Genomic DNA, 21,555 nt, shown 5'->3' with positions numbered 1-21,555 from the left:
TGACCCCAAACTCCCACCCTGACCCCATTGCGACCCCCCATGCCCCCCTGTACCCCACTGTACCCCCTGTGCCCCACACCCTGACCCCATTGTGACCCCCTGTGCCCCCCATGCCCCCCTGTGCCCCACACCCTGACCCCATTGCGACCCCCATGCCCCCCTGTGCCCCCCACCCTGACCCCCTTGTGTCCCCCCCAGGCCCGCGGGGGTCTCCTCTGGCTGGTGCCCCCCCGTGCTGGTGTCGGGGGGCGCGGGCGCCGCCCTGTACCTGCTGCCCGTGCGGGGCCAGGCCGTGGCCACCCAGCACTTCCCGGTGGGCGAGGCCGAGGCCGTGGTGCTGGCCCTGATCGGCATCTACGTGGCTGGGATGGCGCTGCCCCACAGCACCCACAGGTACGGGCACGGGTGTGGGGCTGGCACTGCCCCACAGCACCCACAGGTATGGGCACAGGTACGGCTGTGGGGCTGGCGCTGCCCCACAGCGCCCACAGGTACAGGTGTGGGGCTGGCACTGCCCCACAGCACCCACGGGTACGGGTGTGGGGCTGGCACTGCCCCACAGCACCCACGGGTACAGGTGTGGGGCTGGCACTGCCCCACAGCACCCACGGGTACAGGTGTGGGGCTGGCACTGCCCCACAGCACCCACGGGTACGGCTATGGGGCTGGCACTGCCCCACAGCACCCACAGGTACGGGTGTGGGGCTGGCGCTGCCCCACAGCACCCACGGGTACAGGTACGGGTGTGGGGCTGGCACTGCCCCACAGGACCCACAGGTACAGGTGTGGGGCTGGCACTGCCCCACAGCACCCACGGGTACGGGTGTGGGGCTGGCACTGCCCCACAGCACCCACGGGTACGGCTATGGGGCTGGCACTGCCCCACAGCACCCACAGGTACGGGTGTGGGGCTGGCACTGCCCCACAGCACCCACGGGTACGGCTATGGGGCTGGGATGGCGCTGCCCCACAGCACCCACAGGTATGGGCACAGGTACAGGTGTGGGGCTGGCGCTGCCCCACAGCACCCACAGGTATGGGCACAGGTACAGGTGTGGGGCTGGCACTGCCCCACAGCACCCACGGGTACGGCTATGGGGCTGGCACTGCCCCACAGCACCCACAGGTACGGGCACAGGTACGGGTGTGGGGCTGGCACTGCCCCACAGCACCCACAGGTATGGGTACAGGTACAGGTGTGGGGCTGGCGCTGCCCCACAGCACCCACAGGTATGGGCACAGGTACAGGTGTGGGGCTGGCGCTGCCCCACAGCACCCACAGGTATGGGTACGGCTATGGGGCTGGCACTGCCCCACAGCACCCACAGGTACGGCTGTGGGGCTGGCACTGCCCCACAGCACCCACGGGTACAGGTGTGGGGCTGGCACTGCCCCACAGCACCCACGGGTACAGGTGTGGGGCTGGGATGGCGCTGCCCCACAGCACCCACGGGTACAGGTGTGGGGCTGGCACTGCCCCACAGCACCCACAGGTACGGGTACAGGTGTGGGGCTGGCACTGCCCCACAGCACCCACGGGTACGGGTGTGGGGCTGGCACTGCCCCACAGCACCCACAGGTATGGGCACAGGTACGGCTGTGGGGCTGGCGCTGCCCCACAGCACCCACGGGTACGGCTATGGGGGTGGGATGGCACTGCCCCACAGCACCCACAGGTATGGGTACCGGTACAGGTGTGGGGCTGGCACTGCCCCACAGCACCCACGGGTACGGCTATGGGGCTGGCACTGCCCCACAGCACCCACAGGTACGGCTGTGGGGCTGGCACTGCCCCACAGCACCCACAGGTATGGGTACCGGTACAGGTGTGGGGCTGGCACTGTCCCACAGCACCCACGGGTACAGGTGTGGGGCTGGGATGGCACTGCCCCACAGCACCCACAGGTATGGGCACAGGTACAGGTGTGGGGCTGGCACTGTCCCACAGCACCCACGGGTACGGCTATGGGGGTGGGATGGCACTGCCCCACAGCACCCACAGGTATGGGCACAGGTACAGGTGTGGGGCTGGCGCTGCCCCACAGCACCCACAGGTATGGGCACAGGTACGGGTGTGGGGCTGGCGCTGCCCCACAGCACCCACGGGTACGGGCTGGGGGCTGTGGGGGTTTGGGGTCCCTGGTGGGGTTTGGGGTGACACGGTGTGACCCCATGGGACACCGGGTGGCACTGGGGGTGACACCGGGGGTGACCCTGTGTGTGACCCTGTGTGTGACCCCGTGTGTGACCCCGCGTGTCCCCGTGTCCCCCCAGGGCGCTGTCGGGCGGTGGCCAGCGGGGCTGGGTGACCCTGAGGGGGGATGGTGACACTGGGGGTGACCCCATGTGTGACCCCGTGTGACCCCGTGTGTGACCCCGCGTGTCCCCGTGTCCCCCCAGGGCGCTGTCGGGCGGTGGCCAGCGGGGCTGGGTGACCCTGAGGGGGGATGGTGACACTGGGGGTGACCCCAGGGGTGACCCCGTGTGATGTGACCCCGTGTGACCCTTTGTGTCCCCGTGTCCCCAGGGCGCTGTCAGGCGGTGGCCAGCGGGGCTGGGTGACCCTGAGGGGGGATGGTGACCCCGTGTGTGACCCCGTGTGACCCCGGGGGTGTCCCCGTGTCCCCCCAGGGCACTGTCGGGCGGTGGCCAGCGGGGCTGGATGACCCTGAGGGGGGATGGTGACACTGGGGGTAACCCCGGGGGTGTCCCCGTGTCCCCAGGGCGCTGTCGGGCGGTGGCCAGCGGGGCTGGATGACCCTCAAGCTGCTGGCCCTGCTGGCCCTGGCGCTGCTCCTCTCCTGCCTGGCCCTGCTCAACTTCTCCCTGGGCTTCCTGCTGGGGGCCACCCTCGTGCCCCCCGCGGCCGCCGTGAGGCCCGGGGGCAACAGGTGAGCCACGGGGACACCCGGGGCACCCTGGGGACAGCTGGGGACAGCCTGGGGACACCTTGGGGACGCCTGGGGCACCCTGGGGACACCTGGGGCACCCTGGGGACACCTGGGGACACCTGGGGACACCTGGGACACCTTGGGGACACCTTGGGGACACCTGGGGACACCTGGGGACACATGGGGACACCTGGGGACAGCCTGGGGACACCTTGGGGACACCTGGGGACAGCTTGGGGACACCTTGGGGACACCCGGGGCACCCTGGGGACATCTGGGGCACCCAGGGGACACCTGGGGACACCTTGGGGACACCTTGGGGACACCTGGGGCACCCTGGGGACACCTGGGACACCTGGGGACAGCCTGGGGACACCTTGGGGACACCTGGGGCACCCTGGGGACACCTGGGGCACCCTGGGGACACCTGGGGACAGCTGGGGACAGCCTGGGGACACCTGGGGCACCCTGGGGACAGTTGGGGACACCTGGGGACACCTTGGGGACACCTGGGGCACCCTGGGGACAGCTGGGGACAGGTGAGCCCGGGGGGGGACAGGTGAGCGCCCTTGCACACAGGTGAGCAGGGGTCCCTGAGGGTCCCTGGGGGGCTCTGGGTGTCCCCGGATGGTCCCTGGCCACCCCGGGCTGCCGCTGGCCATCGTGGCCACCCCGGGCTGCCGCTGGCCGTGCTGCTGGTGCCGACCACGCCGGGGCTGTCGCTGTTCCTGGGGGGCTCTGGGTGGTTCCTGGGGGGCTCTGGGTGGTCCCAGGGGTCTCTGGGTGGTCCCAGGGTGGTCCCGGGGGGCTCTGGGTGGTCCCAGGGTGGTCCCAGGGTGGTCCCGGGGGTCCCAGGGTGGTCCCAGGGTGGTCCCGGGGGTCCCTAACCCCCTCCCCGCTGCAGGCTGCCGCTGGCCGTGCTGCTGGTGCTGAGCACGCCGGGGCTGTCGCTGTTCGTGGGGTGCTCTGGGTGGTCCCAGGGGGCTCTGGGTGGTCCCAGGGGGCTCTGGGTGGTTCTTGGGGGTCTCTGGGTGGTCCCTGGGGGTCTCTCACCCCCCTCCCCGCTGCAGGCTGCCGCTGGCCGTGCTGCTGGTGCTGAGCACGCCGGGGCTGTCGCTGTTCCTGGGGGCTCTGGGTGGTCTCTGGGTGGTCCCAGGGTGGTCCCGGGGGTCTCTGGGTGGTCCCTGGGGGTCTCTCACCCCCCTCCCCGCTGCAGGCTGCTGCTGGCCGTGCTGCTGGTGCTGAGCACGCCGGGGCTGTCGCTGTTCCTGGGGCTCTGGGTGGTCCCAGGGTGGTCCCAGGGGGCGCTGGGTGGTTCCTGGGGGGCTCTGGGTGGTTCCTGGGGGTCTCTGGGTGGTCCCTGGGGGTCTCTCACCCCCCTCCCCGCTGCAGGCTGCCGCTGGCCGTGCTGCTGGTGCTGAGCACGCCGGGGCTGTCGCTGTTCCTGGGGGGCTCTGGGTGGTCTCTGGGTGGTCCCAGGGTGGTCCCAGGGGGCTCTGGGTGGTCCTGGGGGTCTCTGGGTGGTCCCGGGGTGGTTCCGGTGGTCCCTAACCCCCTCCCCGCTGCAGGCTGCCGCTGGCCGTGCTGCTGGTGCTGAGCACGCCGGGGCTGTCGCTGTTCCTGGGGGGCTCTGGGTGGTCTCTGGGTGGTCCCAGGGTGGTCCCAGGGGGCTCTGGGTGGTCCTGGGGGTCTCTGGGTGGTCCCGGGGTGGTTCCGGTGGTCCCTAACCCCCTCCCCGCTGCAGGCTGCCGCTGGCCGTGCTGCTGGTGCTGAGCACGCCGGGGCTGTCGCTGTTCCTGGGGGCTCTGGGTGGTCCCAGGGTGGTCCCAGGGGTCTCTGGGTGGTTCCAGGGTGGTCCTGGGGGCTCTGGGTGGTTCTTGGGGGCTCTGGGTGGTCCTGGGGGTCTCTGGGTGGTCCCAGGGTGGTCCCGGGGTGGTCCCGGTGGTCCCTAACCCCCTCCCCGCTGCAGGCTGCCGCTGGCCGTGCTGCTGGTGCTGAGCACGCCGGGGCTGTCGCTGTTCCTGGGGGCTCTGGGTGGTTCCTGGGGGTCTCTGGGTGGTCCCAGGGGGCTCTGGGTGGTCCCAGGGGGCTCTGGGTGGTTCCTGGGGGTCTCTGGGTGGTCCCTGGTGGTCTCTCACCCCCCTCCCCGCTGCAGGCTGCCGCTGGCCGTGCTGCTGGTGCTGAGCACGCCGGGGCTGTCGCTGTTCCTGGGGGGCTCTGGGTGGTTCCTGGGGGTCTCTGGGTGGTCCCAGGGGGCTCTGGGTGGTCCCAGGGGGCTCTGGGTGGTTCCTGGGGGTCTCTGGGTGGTCCCTGGTGGTCTCTCACCCCCCTCCCCGCTGCAGGCTGCCGCTGGCCGTGCTGCTGGTGCTGAGCACGCCGGGGCTGTCGCTGTTCCTGGCCGTGCTGCTGGAGCGGGAGCTGCTGGAGGCGCCGGCGGGGCTGGGCGAGGCCTGGCAGCGCTTCCTGGGGGCGCTGGGCCAGGGGCTGCTGCAGGAGCACCTGCACGGGGCACACCTGAGCCCCCTGCTCTGCCTGGGCGCCTACCCCTGCTGGCTGCTGCTCTGGAACGTGCTCTTCTGGAAGTGACCGGACGGACACGCGGACACACGGACACGGGACGGACACACGGACACGGGGACGGACACACCCCCAGACCCCCCATCCTCCCTCACCTGGGCACACCTGAGCCCCCTGCTCTGCCTGGGCGCCCACCCCTGCTGGCTGCTGCTCTGGAACGTGCTCTTCTGGAAGTGACCGGACGGACACACGGACACGGGACGGACACACGGACACGGGGACAGACACACGGACACGGGGACGGACACACCCCCAGAGCCCCCATCCTCCCTCACCTGGGCACACCTGAGCCCCCTGCTCTGCCTGGGCGCCCACCCCTGCTGGCTGCTGCTCTGGAACGTGCTCTTCTGGAAGTGACCAGACGGACACACGGACACACGGACACAGGGACGGACACGGGACGGACACACGGACACGGGACAGACACACGGACACGGGACGGACACACGGACACGGGGACAGACACACGGACACGGGGACGGACACACCCCCAGAGCCCCCATCCTCCCTCACCTGGGCACACCTGAGGCCCCAGCTCCACCTGGGCGCCTACCCCTGCTGGCTGCTGCTCTGGAACGTGCTCTTCTGGAAGTGACCGGACGGACGCGCGGACACATGGACACACGGACAGACACACGGACACGGGGATGGACACACGGACACGGGACGGACACGCGGACACGGGATGGACACGGGGACAGACACACGGACACAGGGACGGACACACGGACACGGGGACGGACACACGGACACAGGGACGGACACGCGGACACGGGACGGACACGGGGACGGACACACGGACACGGGGACAGACACACGGACACAGGGACAGACACACGGACACGGGGACAGACACACGGACACGGGACGGACACGGGGACGGACACGCGGGCAGAGCCCCTGATGACACATGGACACGCGGACGGACTCCTGGACACACGGACAGAGCTGCGGATGGACGCACGGACAGAGCCCTGGTGGACACACGGACACACGGACAGAGCTGCGGATGGACACACAGACAGAGCCCTGGTGGACACACGGACGCACGGACAGAGCTGCAGATGGACACACGGACAGAGCCCCTGATGGACGCACGGACAGAGTCGCAGATGGACACACGGACACACGGACAGAGCCCCTGGTGGACGCACGGACAGAGCCCTGATGGACACACGGACACACGGACAGAGCTGCAGATGGACACACGGACAGACCCCCCCCAACCCAAGCCCCGCCCCCCAGCCCCGGGGGCCGCCCAGGCCCCGCCCCCAGTTTCCCCCCCCCCAGAGCAAGGCCCCAGGAGGGGGCGGGGCTCAGCTGGGACCCCCCCCAGGGGGGCGGAGCCATCGCTGTGGCCCCGCCCAGCCCCGGGACCCCCAACTGGGGGGTTGGGGGGGAACCATGTGGGGGGCGTGGCTTCTGTTCAGGGGCGTGGTTCGTTTGGGGCGTGGCTTGTTACAGAGGCGTGGTTAATTTGGGGCGGAGCATTTAATGATGGGCGTGGTTTGACGGTGGGCGTGGCTTTTGTACAGGGGCGTGGTCAATGTGTACGGTGTATTCAACAATGGGCGTGGTTTGACTGTGGGCGTGGCTTTTCTACAGGGGCGTGGTCAATGTGTGCGGGGTATTCAACAAGAGGCTTGGTTTAACTGTGGGCGTGGCTTTTGTACAGGGGCGTGGTTAATTTGGGGCGGAGCATTTAATGATGGGCGTGATTAAACGGTGGGCGTGGCTTCTCTACAGGGGCGTGGTCAATGTGTACGGTGTATTCAACAATGGGCGTGGTTTGACTGTGGGCGTGGCTTTTGTACAGGGGCGTGGTCAATGTGTACGGTGTATTCAACAAGGGGCGTGGTTTGACTATGGGCGTGGCTTTTGTACAGGGGCGTGGTTAATTTGGGGCGGAGCATTTAATGATGGGCGTGGTTAAACGGTGGGCGTGGCTTCTCTACAGGGGCGTGGTCAATGTGTGCGGTGGGGTATTCAACAAGGGGCGTGGTTTGACGGTGGGCGTGGCTTTTCTACAGGGGCGTGGTCAATGTATGCGGGGGTATTCAACAAGGGGCGTGGTTTGACGGTGGGCGTGGCTTTTGTACAGGGGCGTGGTCAATGTGTACGGTGTATTCAAGAAGGGGCGTGGTTTTGCGGTGGGCGTGGCTTTTGTACAGGGGCGTGGTCAATGTGTACGGTGTATTCAAGAAGGGGCGTGATTGGACGGTGGGCGTGGCTTTTGTACTGGGGCGTGGTCAATGTGGGCGGGGCGTTCAGCAAGGCGTGGCTTGACGGTGGGCGTGGCTTCTGTACACGGGCATGGTTAATTTGGGGCGGGGCACTTAACGAGGGGCGTGGTTTTGAGCTGGGCGTGGCTTCTGTACCGCTGCGCGTCCGCTTTGGGGCGGGGCTTTTGCCGGTGGGCGTGGTTTTGCCGGTGGGCGTGGCTTTGCCGGTGGGCGTGGCCTGTGCGCTTCTCCCGCCGTTCCGCCGGGGGGCGCCGCAATAAAACCCGTCAGCGGCGGGTCACGTGCGTGTCGGTGACGTCACTCCCGCCGTCCCTGCGTCACTTCCGGGGCGTCGCGGCGCGTCCCCTCGACCTCGGCGATGGCGGCGCTGCGGGGCCTGCGGGGCCTCCCGGGGCTGCGGCTGCTCCCGGGCCCGCCGCGGCCCGGCCTCGCCGCCCGCGCGCTGCTGCGGCCCCGGGGCTGCCCCGCCGGCGGCCCCGGCACGGTGAGTGCGGGCCCCGGCCGCGGGAAGGTCACGGCGGGCGGCGGGCCCGGGGCCGCCCCCTCACGGGCACGGCGCGGCCTCGGCGCCCGGCACGGTGTCCGCCCCGCGCCGAGCTCCCCGGCGCTGCCCGGCGGCTCTCGGTGCCTGCCCCGCTGCGCCCGGTGCCCCCCAGCCCCGCTTCCCGGTGCCCCCGGTGCCTTTGCCCGCCCTGCTCGGTGTCCCCGGTTCCCGGTGCCCCCGGTTCCCGGTGCCCTCGGTCCCTTTGCCCGCCCTGCTCGGTGCCTCCGGTTCCCGGTGCCCCCGCTTCCCGGTGCCCCCGGGCCCTTTGCCCACCCGGTTCCCGGTGCTCCCGGTGCCCCCGGGCCCTTTGCCCGCCCTGCTCGGTGCCCCCGGTTCCTCTCCCAGCCCCTCCCGGTTCCCGGTGCTCTCGGTCCCTTTGCCCGCCCTGCTTGGTGTCCCCGGTTCCCGGTGCCCCCGCATCCCGGTGCTCCCGGTTCCCGGTGCCCCCGGGCCCTTTGCCCACCCGGTTCCCGGTGTCCCCGGTTCCCCTCCCAGCCCCTCCCGGTTCCCGGTGCCCCCGGTCCCTTTGCCCGCCCTGCTCGGTGTCCCCGGTTCCCGGTGCCCCCGCATCCCGGTGCTCCCGGTTCCCGGTGCCCCCGGGCCCTTTGCCCATCCGGTTCCCGGTGTCCCCGGTTCCTCTCCCAGCCCCTCCCGGTTCCCGGTGTCCCCGGTTCCCGGTGTCCCCGGTTCCCCTCCCAGCCCCTCCCGGTTCCCGGTGCCCCCGGTTCTCCCCTCCCGTTCGGCGCGGGCTCCCCGGGAGTTGTCCCCCCGCGGTGCCCTCTGCCCGCCCTTCCCGCTGTTCCTCCCATTCTCCCCGTTCCCGGTATTCCCGGTCATTCGGGTATTCCCCCTGTTTCCGGTATTCCTGCTCTTCCTCCCGTTCCCGTTATTCCCGGTGATTCCGGTATTCCCGCTGTTCCCGTTCCTCCCGTTCCCGGTATTCCCAGCAATTCCATTATTCCCATTTTCGCTGTTCCCGCTGTTCCTGTTCCCGTTGTTCCCGCTGTTCCCGTTGTTCCCGCTGTTCCCGCTGTTCCCGCTGTTCCCGCTGTTCCCGCTGTTCCCGCTGTTCCCGTTCCCGGTATTCCCGGCAATTCCATTATTCCCATTTTCGCTGTTCCGCTGTTCCCGCTGTTCCCGTTCCCGGTATTCCCGGCAATTCCATTATTCCCATTTTCGCTGTTCCCGCTGTTCCCGTTCCCGGTATTCCCGCTGTTCCTGCTGTTCCCGGGATCCCCGCCCACCCCACTGCTTTTGTCCCCCCTCCCCCGACATGTGGGGTCCCCGGTGTCCCCCTCAGGTGTCCCTGTCCCCCCCAGGTGTCCCTGTCCCCCCGTGTCCCCCCAGGTGTCCCCCCGGGTGTCCCCCCAGGTGTCCCTGTCCCCCAGGTGTCCCTGACCCGGGTGTCCTGACCCCCCGTGTCCCCCCAGGTGTCCCTGACCCCCCCAGGTGTCCCTGAGCCCCCCGGGTGTCCCCCCAGGTGTCCCTGTCCCCCCAGGTGTCCCTGTCCCCCCCAGGTGTCCCCCCAGGTGCCCCCCCAGGTGTCCCTGACCCCCTGTGTCCCCCCAGGTGTCCCTGACCCCCCTTGTCCCCCCAGGTGTCCCTGACCCCCCCCAGGTGTCCTGACCCCCCGTGTCCCCCCAGGTGTCCCTGACCCCCCCCAGGTGTCCTGACCCCCCGTGTCCCCCCAGGTGTCCCTGACCCCCCCAGGTGTCCCTGATCCCCAGGTGTCCCCCCCGGTGTCCCCGTCCCCCCAGGTGTCCCTGACCCCCAGGTGTCCCTGACCCCCCGTGTCCCCGTCCCCCCAGGTGTCCCTGACCCCCCCCAGGTGTCGCTGACCCCCCGTGTCCCCCCAGGTGTCCCCCCAGGTGTCCCTGTCCCCCCCGGGTGTCCCTGACCCAGGTGTCCCCCCAGGTGTCCCCCCAGGTGTCCCCCCAGGTGTCCCCGTCCCCCCCAGGTGTCCTGACCCCCCGTGTCCCCCCAGGTGTCCCTGTCCCCCCCCAGGTGTCCCTCCAGGTGTCCCTGTCCCTCCAGGTGTCCCTGTCCCCCCCAGGTGTCCCCCCAGGTGTCCCTGTCCCCCCCAGGTGTCCCCCCAGGTGTCCCTCCAGGTGTCCCCGTCCCCCCAGGTGTCCCTGTCCCCCCGTGTCCCCCCAGGTGTCCCTGACCCCCCCCAGGTGTCCTGACCCCCCGTGTCCCCCCAGGTGTCCCTGTCCCCCCCAGGTGTCCCCGTCCCCCCAGGTGTCCCTTTCCCCCCCGTGTCCCCCCAGGTGTCCCCCCAGGTGTCCCCCCAGGTGTCCCCGTCCCCCCAGGTGTCCTGACCCCCCGTGTCCCCCCAGGTGTCCCTGTCGTCCCTCCCGGGCCGCTCCCGCTCCCGCTGCCGGCGGGCTCTGGCCGTGCTGGGGGCGGTGGCCGGGGGGGGGGTCCCTGGCGGTGGCGCTGTCCCTGTCCCTCGGGGGGGGCCCCGTGAGCGCGGGGGAGCTGGAGCTGCACCCCCCGAGCCTGCCCTGGAGCCACGGCGGCTACCTGGAGGCGCTGGACCACGCCAGGTGAGGGGGGACAAGGGGGTCCTGGGGGGTCCTGGGGGGTCCTGGGGGGGTTTGGGGGGTCCTGGGGGGGTCCTGGGGGCGCTGGACCACGCCAGGTGAGGGGGCACGGGGGTTTGGGGGGTCCTGGGGGGCACTGGACCACGCCAGGTGAGGGGGGACAAGGGGGTCTGGGGGGTTTGGGGGGTCCTGGGGGGGTCCTGGAGGTGCTGGACCACGCCAGGTGAGGGGGCACGGGGGGTCCTGGGGGGTTTGGGGGGTCCTGGGGGGGTCCTGGGGGGGTTTGGGGGGTCCTGGGGGCACTGGACCACGCCAGGTGAGGGGGCACGGGGGGTCCTGGGGGGGTTTGGGGGGTCCTGGGGGGGTCCTGGGGGCGCTGGACCACGCCAGGTGAGGGGGGACAAGGGGGTTTGGGGGGTCCTAGGGGGGTTTGGGGGGTCCTGGGGGGTTTGGGGGGTCCTGGGGGGGTCCTGGAGGTGCTGGACCACGCCAGGTGAGGGGGCACGGGGGGTCCTGGGGGGTTTGGGGGGTCCTGGGGGGGTCCTGGGGGGGTTTGGGGGGTCCTGGAGGCGCTGGACCACGCCAGGTGAGGGGGCATGGGGGGTCCTGGGGGGTTTGGGGGATCCTGGGGGTTTGGGGGGTCCTGGGGGGGTTTGGGGGGTCCTGAGGGGGTCCTGGGGGCGCTGGACCACGCCAGGTGAGGGGGGACAAGGGGGTTTGGGGGGTCCTGGGGGGGTCCTGGGGGCGCTGGACCACGCCAGGTGAGGGGGGACGCGGGGGGTTTGGGGGGTCCTGGGGGGTTTGGGGGGGGTCCTGGGGGGGTCCTGGAGGCGCTGGACCACGCCAGGTGAGGGGGTCCTGAGGGGTCCTGGGGGGTTTGGGGTCTCTGGGGCACAGCAGGTAACGGGGGTGCAGGGGTTTGGGGTCCCTGGGGTCTGTGGGGATTTGGGGTCCCGGGGGTCCTGGGGGATTTGGGGTCTCGGGGGGTCTGTGGGGATTTGGGGTCCCAGGGGTCTGTGGGGATTTGGGGTCTCTGGGGTCTGTGGGGATTTGGGGTCTCGGGGGTCTGTGGGGGTTTGGGGTCTCAGGGGGTCCCTGGGGGGATTTGGGGTCTCGGGGGTCTGTGGGGGTTTGGGGTCCCTGGGGTCCCTGGGGGATTTGGGGTCTCGGGGGGTCTGTGGGGATTTGGGGTCTCTGGGGTCTGTGGGGATTTGGGGTCCCTGGGGTCCCTGGGGATTTGGGGTCCCTGGGGTCCCTGGGGATTTGGGGTCTCGGGGGTCTGTGGGGGTTTGGGGTCCCAGGGGTCTGTGGGGATTTGGGGTCTCGGGGGGTCTGTGGGGGTTTGGGGTCTCTGGGGTCCCTGGGGATTTGGGGTCTGTGGGGATTTGGGGTCTCTGGGGTCTGTGGGGATTTGGGGTCTCGGGGGTCTGTGGGGATTTGGGGTCCCTGGCGTCCCTGGGGATTTGGGGTCCCTGGGGTCCTGGGGGATTTGGGGTCCCTGGGGTCCCTGGGGATTTGGGGTCCCTGGGGTCCTGGGGGATTTGGGGTCCCTGGGGTCCCTGGGGATTTGGGGTCCCTGGGGTCCTGGGGGATTTGGGGTCCCTGGGGTCCCTGGGGATTTGGGGTCCCTGGGGTCCTGGGGGATTTGGGGTCCCTGGGGTCCCTGGGGATTTGGGGTCTCGGGGGTCTGTGGGGGTTTGGGGTCTCAGGGGGTCCCTGGGGGGATTTGGGGTCTCGGGGGGTCTGTGGGGGTTTGGGGTCTCTGGGGATTTGGGGTCCCTGGGGCCCAGCAGCTGTGGGGGTCCCGGGGGTCTGAGCCCTGTCCCTGCAGCGTGCACAGCCGGATTTTGGGGTGGTTTTGGGGTGATTTGGGGTGATTTTGGGGTCTCTGTCCCCACAGTGTCCGCAGGGGGTTCCAGGTGATTTTGGGGTGATTTTGGGCTGGTTTTGGGGTGATTTTTGGGTTGTTTTGGGGTATTTTGGGTGATTTTGGGGTCTCTGTGCCCCGCAGTGTCCGCAGGGGGTTCCAGGTGATTTTTGGGTGGTTTTGGGGTGCTTTGGGGTGATTTTGGGGTGATTTTGGGTGATTTTGGGGTCCGTGTCCCCCGCAGTGTCCGCAGGGGGTTCCAGGTGGTTTTGGGGTTATTTTGGGGTGGTTTTGGGTGATTTTTGGGGTGGTTTTGGGGTGGTTTTGGGGTGATTTTGGGGTTATTTTGGTGTGATTTGGGTGATTTTGGGGTCCGTGTCCCCCGCAGTGTCCGCAGGGGGTTCCAGGTGGTTTTGGGGTGATTTTTGGGTTGTTTTGGGGTGATTTTGGGTGATTTTGGTGTCTGTGTGTCCCCACAGTGTCCGCAGGGGGTTCCAGGTGATTTTTGGGTTGTTTTGGGTGATTTGGGGTGATTTTGGTGTCTCTGTCCCCGCAGTGTCCGCAGGGGGTTCCAGGTGGTTTTTGGGGTTATTTTGGGGTTATTTTTGGGTTGTTTTGGGTGATTTTGGGGTCTCTCTGTCCCCGCAGTGTCCGCAGGGGGTTCCAGGTGGTTTTGGGGTGATTTTTGGGTTGTTTTGGGTGATTTTTGGGTGATTTTGGGGTCTCTGTGTCCCCGCAGTGTCCGCAGGGGGTTCCAGGTGGTTTTGGGGTTATTTTTGGGTTGTTTTGGGGTGATTTTGGGTGATTTTGGTGTCTGTGTGTCCCCACAGTGTCCGCAGGGGGTTCCAGGTGATTTTTGGGTTGTTTTGGGTGATTTGGGGTGATTTTGGTGTCTCTGTCCCCGCAGTGTCCGCAGGGGGTTCCAGGTGGTTTTTGGGTTATTTTGGGGTTATTTTTGGGTTGTTTTGGGTGATTTTGGGGTCTCTCTGTCCCCGCAGTGTCCGCAGGGGGTTCCAGGTGATTTTGGGGTTGATTTTGGGGTGGTTTTGGGTGATTTGGGGTGATTTTGGTGTCTGTGTCCCCGCAGTGTCCGCAGGGGGTTCCAGGTGGTTTTGGGGTTGTTTTTGGGTGATTTTTGGGTTGTTTTGGGGTATTTTGGGGTGATTTTGGGGTCTCTGTCCCTGCAGTGTCCGCAGGGGGTTCCAGGTGTGTTTGGGGTTATTTTTGGGTGGTTTTTGGGGTGATTTTGGGTGATTTTGGTGTCTCTGTGTCCTCGCAGTGTCCGCAGGGGGTTCCAGGTTATTTTGGGGTGGTTTTGGGGTGATTTTGGGGCGATTTTTGGGTGATTTTGGTGTCTCTGTCCCCGCAGTGTCCGCAGGGGGTTCCAGGTGATTTTGGGGTGGTTTTGGGGTGATTTTGGGGTGATTTTGGGGTCTCTGTCCCCGCAGTGTCCGCAGGGGGTTCCAGGTGGTTTTGGGGTTGTTTTTGGGTGATTTTTGGGTTGTTTTGGGTGATTTTTGGGTGATTTTGGGGTCTCTCTGTCCCCGCAGTGTCCGCAGGGGGTTCCAGGTGGTTTTGGGGTTGTTTTTGGGTGATTTTTGGGTTGTTTTGGGTGATTTTTGGGTGATTTTGGTGTCTGTGTGTCCCCGCAGTGTCCGCAGGGGGTTCCAGGTGGTTTTGGTGTTATTTTTGGGGTGATTTTGGGGTATTTTTGGGTGATTTTGGGGTCTCTCTGTCCCCGCAGCGTCCGCAGGGGGTTCCAGGTGATTTTGGGGTTGATTTTGGGGTGATTTTGGGGTATTTTGGTGTGATTTTGGGGTTTCTCTGTCCCCGCAGTGTCCGCAGGGGGTTCCAGGTGGTTTTGGGGTGGTTTTGGGGTGATTTTGGGGTCTCTGTGTCCCCGCAGTGTCCGCAGGGGGTTCCAGGTGATTTTGGGGTTGATTTTGGGGTGGTTTTGGGTGATTTTGGGTGGTTTTGGGGTCTCTGTGTCCCCGCAGTGTCCGCAGGGGGTTCCAGGTGATTTTGGGGTGGTTTTGGGGTGGTTTTGGGTGATTTTGGTGTCTCTGTGTCCCCGCAGTGTCCGCAGGGGGTTCCAGGTGATTTTGGGGTTATTTTGGGGTGATTTTGGGGTATTTTGGTGTGATTTTGGTGTCTGTGTCCCCGCAGTGTCCGCAGGGGGTTCCAGGTGGTTTTGGTGTTATTTTTGGGGTGATTTTGGGGTTATTTTTGGGTGATTTTGGTGTCTCTGTGTCCCCGCAGTGTCCGCAGGGGGTTCCAGGTGATTTTGGGGTTATTTTGGGGTGATTTTGGGGTATTTTGGTGTGATTTTGGGGTCTCTCTGTCCCCTCAGTGTGCGCAGGGGGTTCCAGGTGTACCGCCAGGTGTGCTCCGCCTGTCACTCCATGGAGTTCGTGGCCTTCCGGAACCTCATCGGCGTCACCCACAGCGAGGCCGAGGCCAAGGCGCTGGCAGAGGAGGTGACCCCGGGACCCCTGCCCCCCCTGCCACGCCCGCTGTCCCTGCTGCCACCCGCAGTGTCCCTGTCCCTGGTGTCCCCGGTGTCCCCGGTGTCCCTGTCCTGCTGTCCCTGCTGCCACCCGCAGTGTCCCTGTCCTGCTGTCCCCAGTGTCCCCGGTGTCCCTGTCCTGCTGTCCCTGCTGCCACCCGCAGTGTCCCTGTCCTGCTGTCCCCGGTGTCCCCTGTCCTGCTGTCCCCAGTGTCCCTGTCCTGCTGTCCCTGTCCTGCTGTCCCCAGTGTCCCTGTCCTGCTGTCCCTGTCCTGCTGTCCCCGGTGTCCCCAGTGTCCCCGGTGTCCCTGTCCTGCTGTCCCTGCTGCCACCCGCAGTGTCCCTGTCCTGCTGTCCCCGGTGTCCCACCATTCCCAGTGTCCCACTGTCCCTGTCCTGCTGTCCCCAATGTCCCCAGTGTCCCAGTGTCCCCAGTGTCCACAGTGTCCCTGTCCTGCTGTCCCCGCTGTCCCACCATTCCCAGTGTCCCACTGTCCCTGTCCCTGCTGTCCCCAGTGTCCCCAGTGTCCCAGTGTCCCACCATTCCCAGTGTCCCGGTGTCCCTGTCCTGCTGTCCCCAGTGTCCCTGTCCTGGTGTCCCCAATGTCCCCAGTGTCCCAGTGTCCCTGTCCCACCATTCCCAGTGTCCCCGGTGTCCCTGTCCTGTTGTCCCCGGTGTCCCGGTGTCCCCAGTGTCCCAGTGTCCCTGTCCCACCATTCCCAGTGTCCCAGTGTCCCTGTCCTGCTGTCCCCAGTGTCCCCAGTGTCCCACTGTCCCTGTCCTGCTGTCCCCAGTGTCCCTGCTGTCCCCACTGTCCCTGTCCTGCTGTCCCCAGTGTCCCTGCTGTCCCCAGTGTCCCCTGTCCTGCTGTCCCCAGTGTCCCCTGTCCTGCTGTCCCCGGTGTCCCCAGTGTCCCCTGTCCTGCTGTCCCCGGTGTCCCCAGTGTCCTGCTGTCCCCGGTGTCCCCAGTGTCCCTGTCCTGCTGTCCCCGGTGTCCCCAGTGTCCTGCTGTCCCCGGTGTCCCCAGTGTCCCTGTCCTGCTGTCCCCGCTGTCCCTGGTGTCCCCAGTGTCCCTGTCCTGCTGTCCCCAGTGTCCCCCATGTCCCCAGTGTCCCACCATTCCCAGTGTCCCACTGTCCCTGTCCTGCTGTCCCCAGTGTCCCCCATGTCCCCAGTGTCCCACCATTCCCAGTGTCCCACTGTCCCTGTCCTGCTGTCCCCAGTGTCCCTGCTGTCCCCAGTGTCCCAGTGTCCCTGTCCCACCATTCCTGGTGTCCCAGTGTCCCTGTCCTGCTGTCCCCGGTGTCCTGCTGGCTCCATCCCAGTGTCCCCACCCTGCTGTCCTGGTCCCTGTGTCACCTGTCCATGTCTCACCTGTCCATGCCTCACCGTTGTCTCACCTGTCTCACCTGTCCATGTCTCACCTGTCCATGTCTCACCTGTGTCACTTGTCCCTGTCCGTGCAGGTGGAGGTGCAGGACGGCCCTGATGAGAACGGGGAGATGTTCCTGTGTGTCCCCTGTGTCTCACCTGTGTCTCACCTGTGTCTCACCTGTCCATGTCTCACCTGTCCATGCCTCACCGTTGTCTCACCTGTCTCACCTGTCCATGTCTCACCTGTCCCTGTCCCACAGGTGGAGGTGCAGGACGGCCCCGATGAGAACGGGGAGATGTTCCTGTGTGTCCCCTGTGTCTCACCTGTCTCACCTGTCTCACCTGTCTCACCTGTCCGTGTCTCACCTGTGTCACCTGTCCCACAGGTGGAGGTGCAGGACGGCCCCGATGAGAACGGGGAGATGTTCCTGTGTCTCACCTGTCCATGTCTCACCTGTCCATGTCTCACCTGTGTCACCTGTCCCACAGGTGGAGGTGCAGGACGGCCCCGATGAGAACGGGGAGATGTTCCTGCGGCCCGGGAAGATCTCCGATTATTTCCCCAAGCCCTACCCCAACCCCGAGGCCGCGCGGGCGGCCAACAACGGCGCGCTGCCCCCCGACCTCAGCTACATCGTCAACGCCCGGTGAGGGGGGCTCTGGGGGGCTTGGGGGATCCTGGGGGGCTTTGGGGGTCCTGGGGGGCTTTGGGGGGCTCTGGGGGTCCTGGGGGGCTTTGGGGGGCTTCAGGGGTCACCCCACAACGGCGCGCTGCCCCCCGACCTCAGCTACATCGTCAACGCCCGGTGAGGGCTGAGGGGGTCCTGGGGGTCCTGGGGGGTCCTGGGGGGCTTTGGGGGGTCCTGGGGGGCTTTGGGGGGCTTTGGGGGGCTCTGGGGTCACCCCACAGCGGGGCGCTGCCCCCTGACCTCAGCTACATCGTCAACGCCCGGTGAGGGGGGCTCTGGGGGTCCTGGGGGGCTCTGGGGGTCCTGGGGGTCCTGGGGGGCTCAGGGGGCTTTGGGGGGCTTGGGGGGCTTTGGGGGGCTCTGGGGTCACCCCACAGCGGCGCGCTGCCCCCCGACCTCAGCTACATCGTCAACGCCCGGTGAGGGGGGCTCTGGGGGTCCTGGGGGGCTCTGGGGGTCCTGGGGGGTCCTGGGGGGCTTGGGGGGCTTCTGGGGTCACCCCACAACGGCGCGCTGCCCCCCGACCTCAGCTACATCGTCAACGCCCGGTGAGGGCTGAGGGGGTCCTGGGGGACTCAGGGGTCCTGGGGGGCTTTGGGGGGCTTGGGGGTCCTGGGGGTCCTGGGGGTCCTGGGGGGCTCGGGGTGCTTTGGGGGTCCTGGGGTCTCGGGGGTCCTGGGGGGCTCTGGGGGATCCTGGGGGGCTCTGGGGTCACCCCACAGCGGGGCGCTGCCCCCCGACCTCAGCTACATCGTCAACGCCCGGTGAGGGGCACGGGGGGCTTTGACCCCGTTATTGACCCCGTTATTGACCCCATTGATCCCGTTATTGATCCCGTTGACCCCGTTATTGACCCTGTTATTGACGCCATTGATTCTGTTATTGACCCTGTTATTGATCCCATTGGTCCTGTTATTGACCCCGTTATTGACCCCGTTATTGACCCCGTTATTGACGCCATTGATTCTGTTATTGACCCTGTTATTGATCCCATTGGTCCTGTTATTGACCCCGTTATTGACCCCGTTATTGACCCTGTTATTGACCCCGTTATTGACCCTGTTATTGACCCTGTTATTGACCCTGTTATTGACGCCATTGGTCCTGTTATTGACCCCGTTATTGACCCCGTTATTGACCCTGTTATTGACCCTGTTATTGACGCCATTGGTCCTGTTATTGACCCTGTTATTGACCCCGTTATTGACCCTGTTATTGACCCCGTTATTGACCCTGTTATTGACCCTGTTATTGACCCTGTTATTGACGCCATTGACCCCGTTATTGACCCCGTTATTGACCCCGTTATTGACCCTGTTATTGACCCTGTTATTGACGCCATTGACCCCGTTATTGACCCTGTTATTGATCCCATTGGTCCTGTTATTGACCCCGTTATTGACCCCGTTATTGACCCTGTTATTGACGCCATTGACCCCATTATTGACCCCGTTATTGACCCCATTATTGACCCTGTTATTGACCCTGTTATTGATCCCATTGGTCCTGTTATTGACCCCGTTATTGACCCCGTTATTGATGCCATTGATTCTGTTATTGACCCTGTTATTGACCCCGTTATTGATCCCGTTATTGATCCCGTTATTGATCCCGTTATTGATCCCATTGACACTGTTATTGATCCCGTTGACCCCGTTATTGATCCCATTATTGATGCCATTGATCTGGTTATTGATCCCGTCATTGACCATGTCATTGACCCCATTATTGACCCTGTTATTGATCCCATTGACCCCGTTATCGATCCCATCACTGACCCCAGTATTAACCCTTTAGGCACGGGGGCGAGGACTACGTGTTCGCCCTGCTCACGGGGTGCTGTGACCCCGTTATTGATCCCATTGATCCCGTTATTGACCATGTCATTGACCCCGTTATTGACCCCGTTATTGATCCCGTTATCGATCCCGTCACTGACGCCAGTATTAACCCTTTAGGCACGGGGGCGAGGACTACGTGTTCGCCCTGCTCACGGGGGTACTGCGACGCCCCCCCGGGGGTCTCGCTGAGGGAGGGGCTCCACTACAACCCCTACTTCCCTGGCCAGGCCATCGGCATGGCCCCCCCCATCTACGACGAGGTGCTGGAGTACGACGACGGTACGGGCCTGGGGGGCTCGGGGGGCTTGAAGGGGCCCTTGGGACTGGGGGGCAGCTGGGAGGGGTCTGGGGGGGCGGCTAGGGGGTCCTGGGAGGGGTCTGGGGGTGCCCCGGGAGGCCCCTGGCTCATGCTGGGTCCTGGGGGTGTCAGGGGGTTCAGGAAGGGTCTGGGCAGCTCTGAGGGGGCCTGGGGTGACATTGGGGTACAGGGGGGTCCTGAGGGGGTGGGGGGGGGGTCTGTGGGGGTCAGAGGAGGTCCCTGGGGGGCTTTGACCACACCAGGTATTGGGGGGGGCGGTCCTGGGATCTGGGGGTCCCGGTGGGGTCCAGGGGGTCCTGGTGGGATCCACGGGGTCCCGGTGGGCTCTGTTGGCTCTCGGGGGGGTCCCGGTGGGGTCCACGGGGTCCCGGTGGGCTCTGTTGGCTCTCGGGGGGTCCCGGTGGGCTCTGTGGGGGTCTCACTGCCCCGTGTCCCCCCAAGGGACCCCGGCCACCATGTCCCAGATCGCCAAGGACGTTTGCACCTTCCTGCGCTGGGCGGCCGAGCCCGAGCACGACCACCGCAAGAAGATGGGCCTCAAGGTGGGGCTGGGGGCTGAGGGGGGCTCAAGGTGGGGCTGGGGGCTGGGGGGGCCTCAAGGTGGGGCTGGGGGCTCAGAAGGGGCTGGGGGGGCCTCAAGGTGGGGCTGGGGGGGCCTCAAGGTGGGGCTGGGGGCTCAGAAGGGGCTGAAGGTGGGGCTGGGGGGGCCTCAAGGTGGGGCTGGGGGCTGGGGGGGGGCTCAAGGTGGGGCTGGGGGGGCCTAAAGGTGGGGCTGGGGGCTGGGGGGGGATTCAGGGTGGGGCTGGGGGGGCCTCAAGGTGGGGCTGGGGGCTGGGGGGGGCCTCAAGGTGGGGCTGGGGGCCGGGGGGGCCTCAAGGTGGGGCTGGGGGCTGGGGGGGCCTCAAGATGGGGCTGGGGGGGCCTCAAGGTGGGGCTGGGGGCTCAGAGGGGTCTGAAGGTGGGGCTGGGGGGGCCTAAAGGTGGGGCTGGGGGCTGGGGGGGCTCAAGGTGGGGCTGGGGGGGCTTCAAGGTGGGGCTGGGGGCTGGGGGGGGATTCAGGGTGGGGCTGGGGGCTCAGAGGGGATTTGGGGGGGGTTGAGGGGGCCTTAAGGTGGGGCTGGGGGCTGGGGGGGCCTCAAGGTGGGGCTGGGGGCTCAGAGGGGTCTGAAGGTGGGGCTGGGGGGCCTCAGGGTGGGGTGGGGGCGCTTGGGAGGGTCTCAGTGCGGGGTTTGGGGGCTGGAGGGACTCGGGGTGGGGCCGGGGGCTCGGTGGTGGTGGGGGGGGGTCTCTCAAGGTGGGGCTAGGGGGGCCTCAGGGTGGCTTGGGGCTCTCAGGGGGGCTCGGGACCCCTTTGCTCTGCCCCCCTGACCGCCGTGCCCCAGGTGCTGCTGATCTCGGGGCTCCTCGTGCCCCTGCTGTACTACATGAAGCGGCACAAGTGGGCGCTGCTCAAGAGCAGGAAGATGTTCTATCGGCCCCCCAAGTAGGGCCCGCGCCCCAGAACCGGGCTCCGGGGGGACCCCCGAGCTCCCGGCCCCCCACGCAGCGGGGGGGGGGGGGGGGAGGGGAGGGGCATTTGGGGGGGGTCCTCGCCCCCCACCTCGTGTTCGACCCCAGCCTCGGCCCCCGCGGGGCTGCGGGGTGGGAATAAAGTCTGGGGTTCCACCGGAGAGACCCGTGTGGGGCTGGGCGTGTGTGGGGCTGGGTCTGTCCTTGGTGTGGGGCTGGGTGTGTGTGGGGCTGGGTCTGTCCTTGGTGTGGGGCTGGGCGTGTGTGGGGCTGGGTCTGTCCTTGCTGTGGGGCTGGGTGTGTGTGGGGCTGGGCGTGTGTGGGGCTGGGCGTCTGTGGGGCTGGGTGTGTGTGGGGCTGGGCGTGTGTGGGGCTGGGTGTGTGTGGGGCTGGGCGTGTGTGGGGCTGGGTCTGACCTTGCTGTGGGGCTGGGTGTGTGTGGGGCTGGGCGTGTGTGGGGCTGGGTGTGTGGGGGGCTGGGTCTGTCCTTGGTGTGGGGCTGGGTCTGTGTGGGGCTGGGTCTGTCCTTGGTGTGGGGCTGGGCGTGTGTGGGGCTGGGTCTGTGCGGGGCTGGGCGTGTGTGGGGCTGGGTCTGACCTTGCTGTGGGGCTGGGTGTGTGTGGGGCTGGGCGTGTGTGGGGCTGGGTGTGT

General features: G+C 67.0%; 2 protein-coding genes across 2 annotated transcripts in view; both read left to right on the top strand.

Annotated features, from left to right (window-relative positions):
* The window catches only part of LOC137467878 (glycosylphosphatidylinositol anchor attachment 1 protein-like), a 35,824-nt gene extending 30,271 nt beyond the window's left edge, over positions 1-5,553 (top strand). Inside the window, exons 10-12 of the mRNA XM_068179326.1 lie at positions 219-393; positions 2,724-2,891; positions 5,234-5,553. Coding sequence (XP_068035427.1) covers positions 219-393; positions 2,724-2,891; positions 5,234-5,477 — 587 coding nt within the window. The 3' untranslated portion in view covers positions 5,478-5,553. The remainder of the gene's footprint in view (positions 1-218; positions 394-2,723; positions 2,892-5,233) is intronic.
* Positions 5,554-7,387: 1,834 nt separating this feature from the next.
* On the top strand, positions 7,388-20,943 carry LOC137465282 (cytochrome c1, heme protein, mitochondrial-like). The gene is given in 9 exon segments (XM_068177250.1): positions 7,388-7,445; positions 7,982-8,195; positions 10,592-10,801; positions 15,016-15,142; positions 17,036-17,193; positions 19,194-19,230; positions 19,232-19,355; positions 19,837-19,937; positions 20,778-20,943. Coding segments are annotated over 9 exon segments (1,134 nt in total). The 3' UTR covers positions 20,883-20,943.
* Positions 20,944-21,555: the final 612 nt, after the last annotated feature.

The sequence above is a fragment of the Anomalospiza imberbis genome, chromosome 1, assembly GCF_031753505.1.
Source record: "Anomalospiza imberbis isolate Cuckoo-Finch-1a 21T00152 chromosome 1, ASM3175350v1, whole genome shotgun sequence".
Classification (NCBI taxonomy): Eukaryota; Metazoa; Chordata; class Aves; order Passeriformes; family Viduidae; genus Anomalospiza; species Anomalospiza imberbis.
This window is presented reverse-complemented; position numbering and strand designations above follow the sequence as displayed.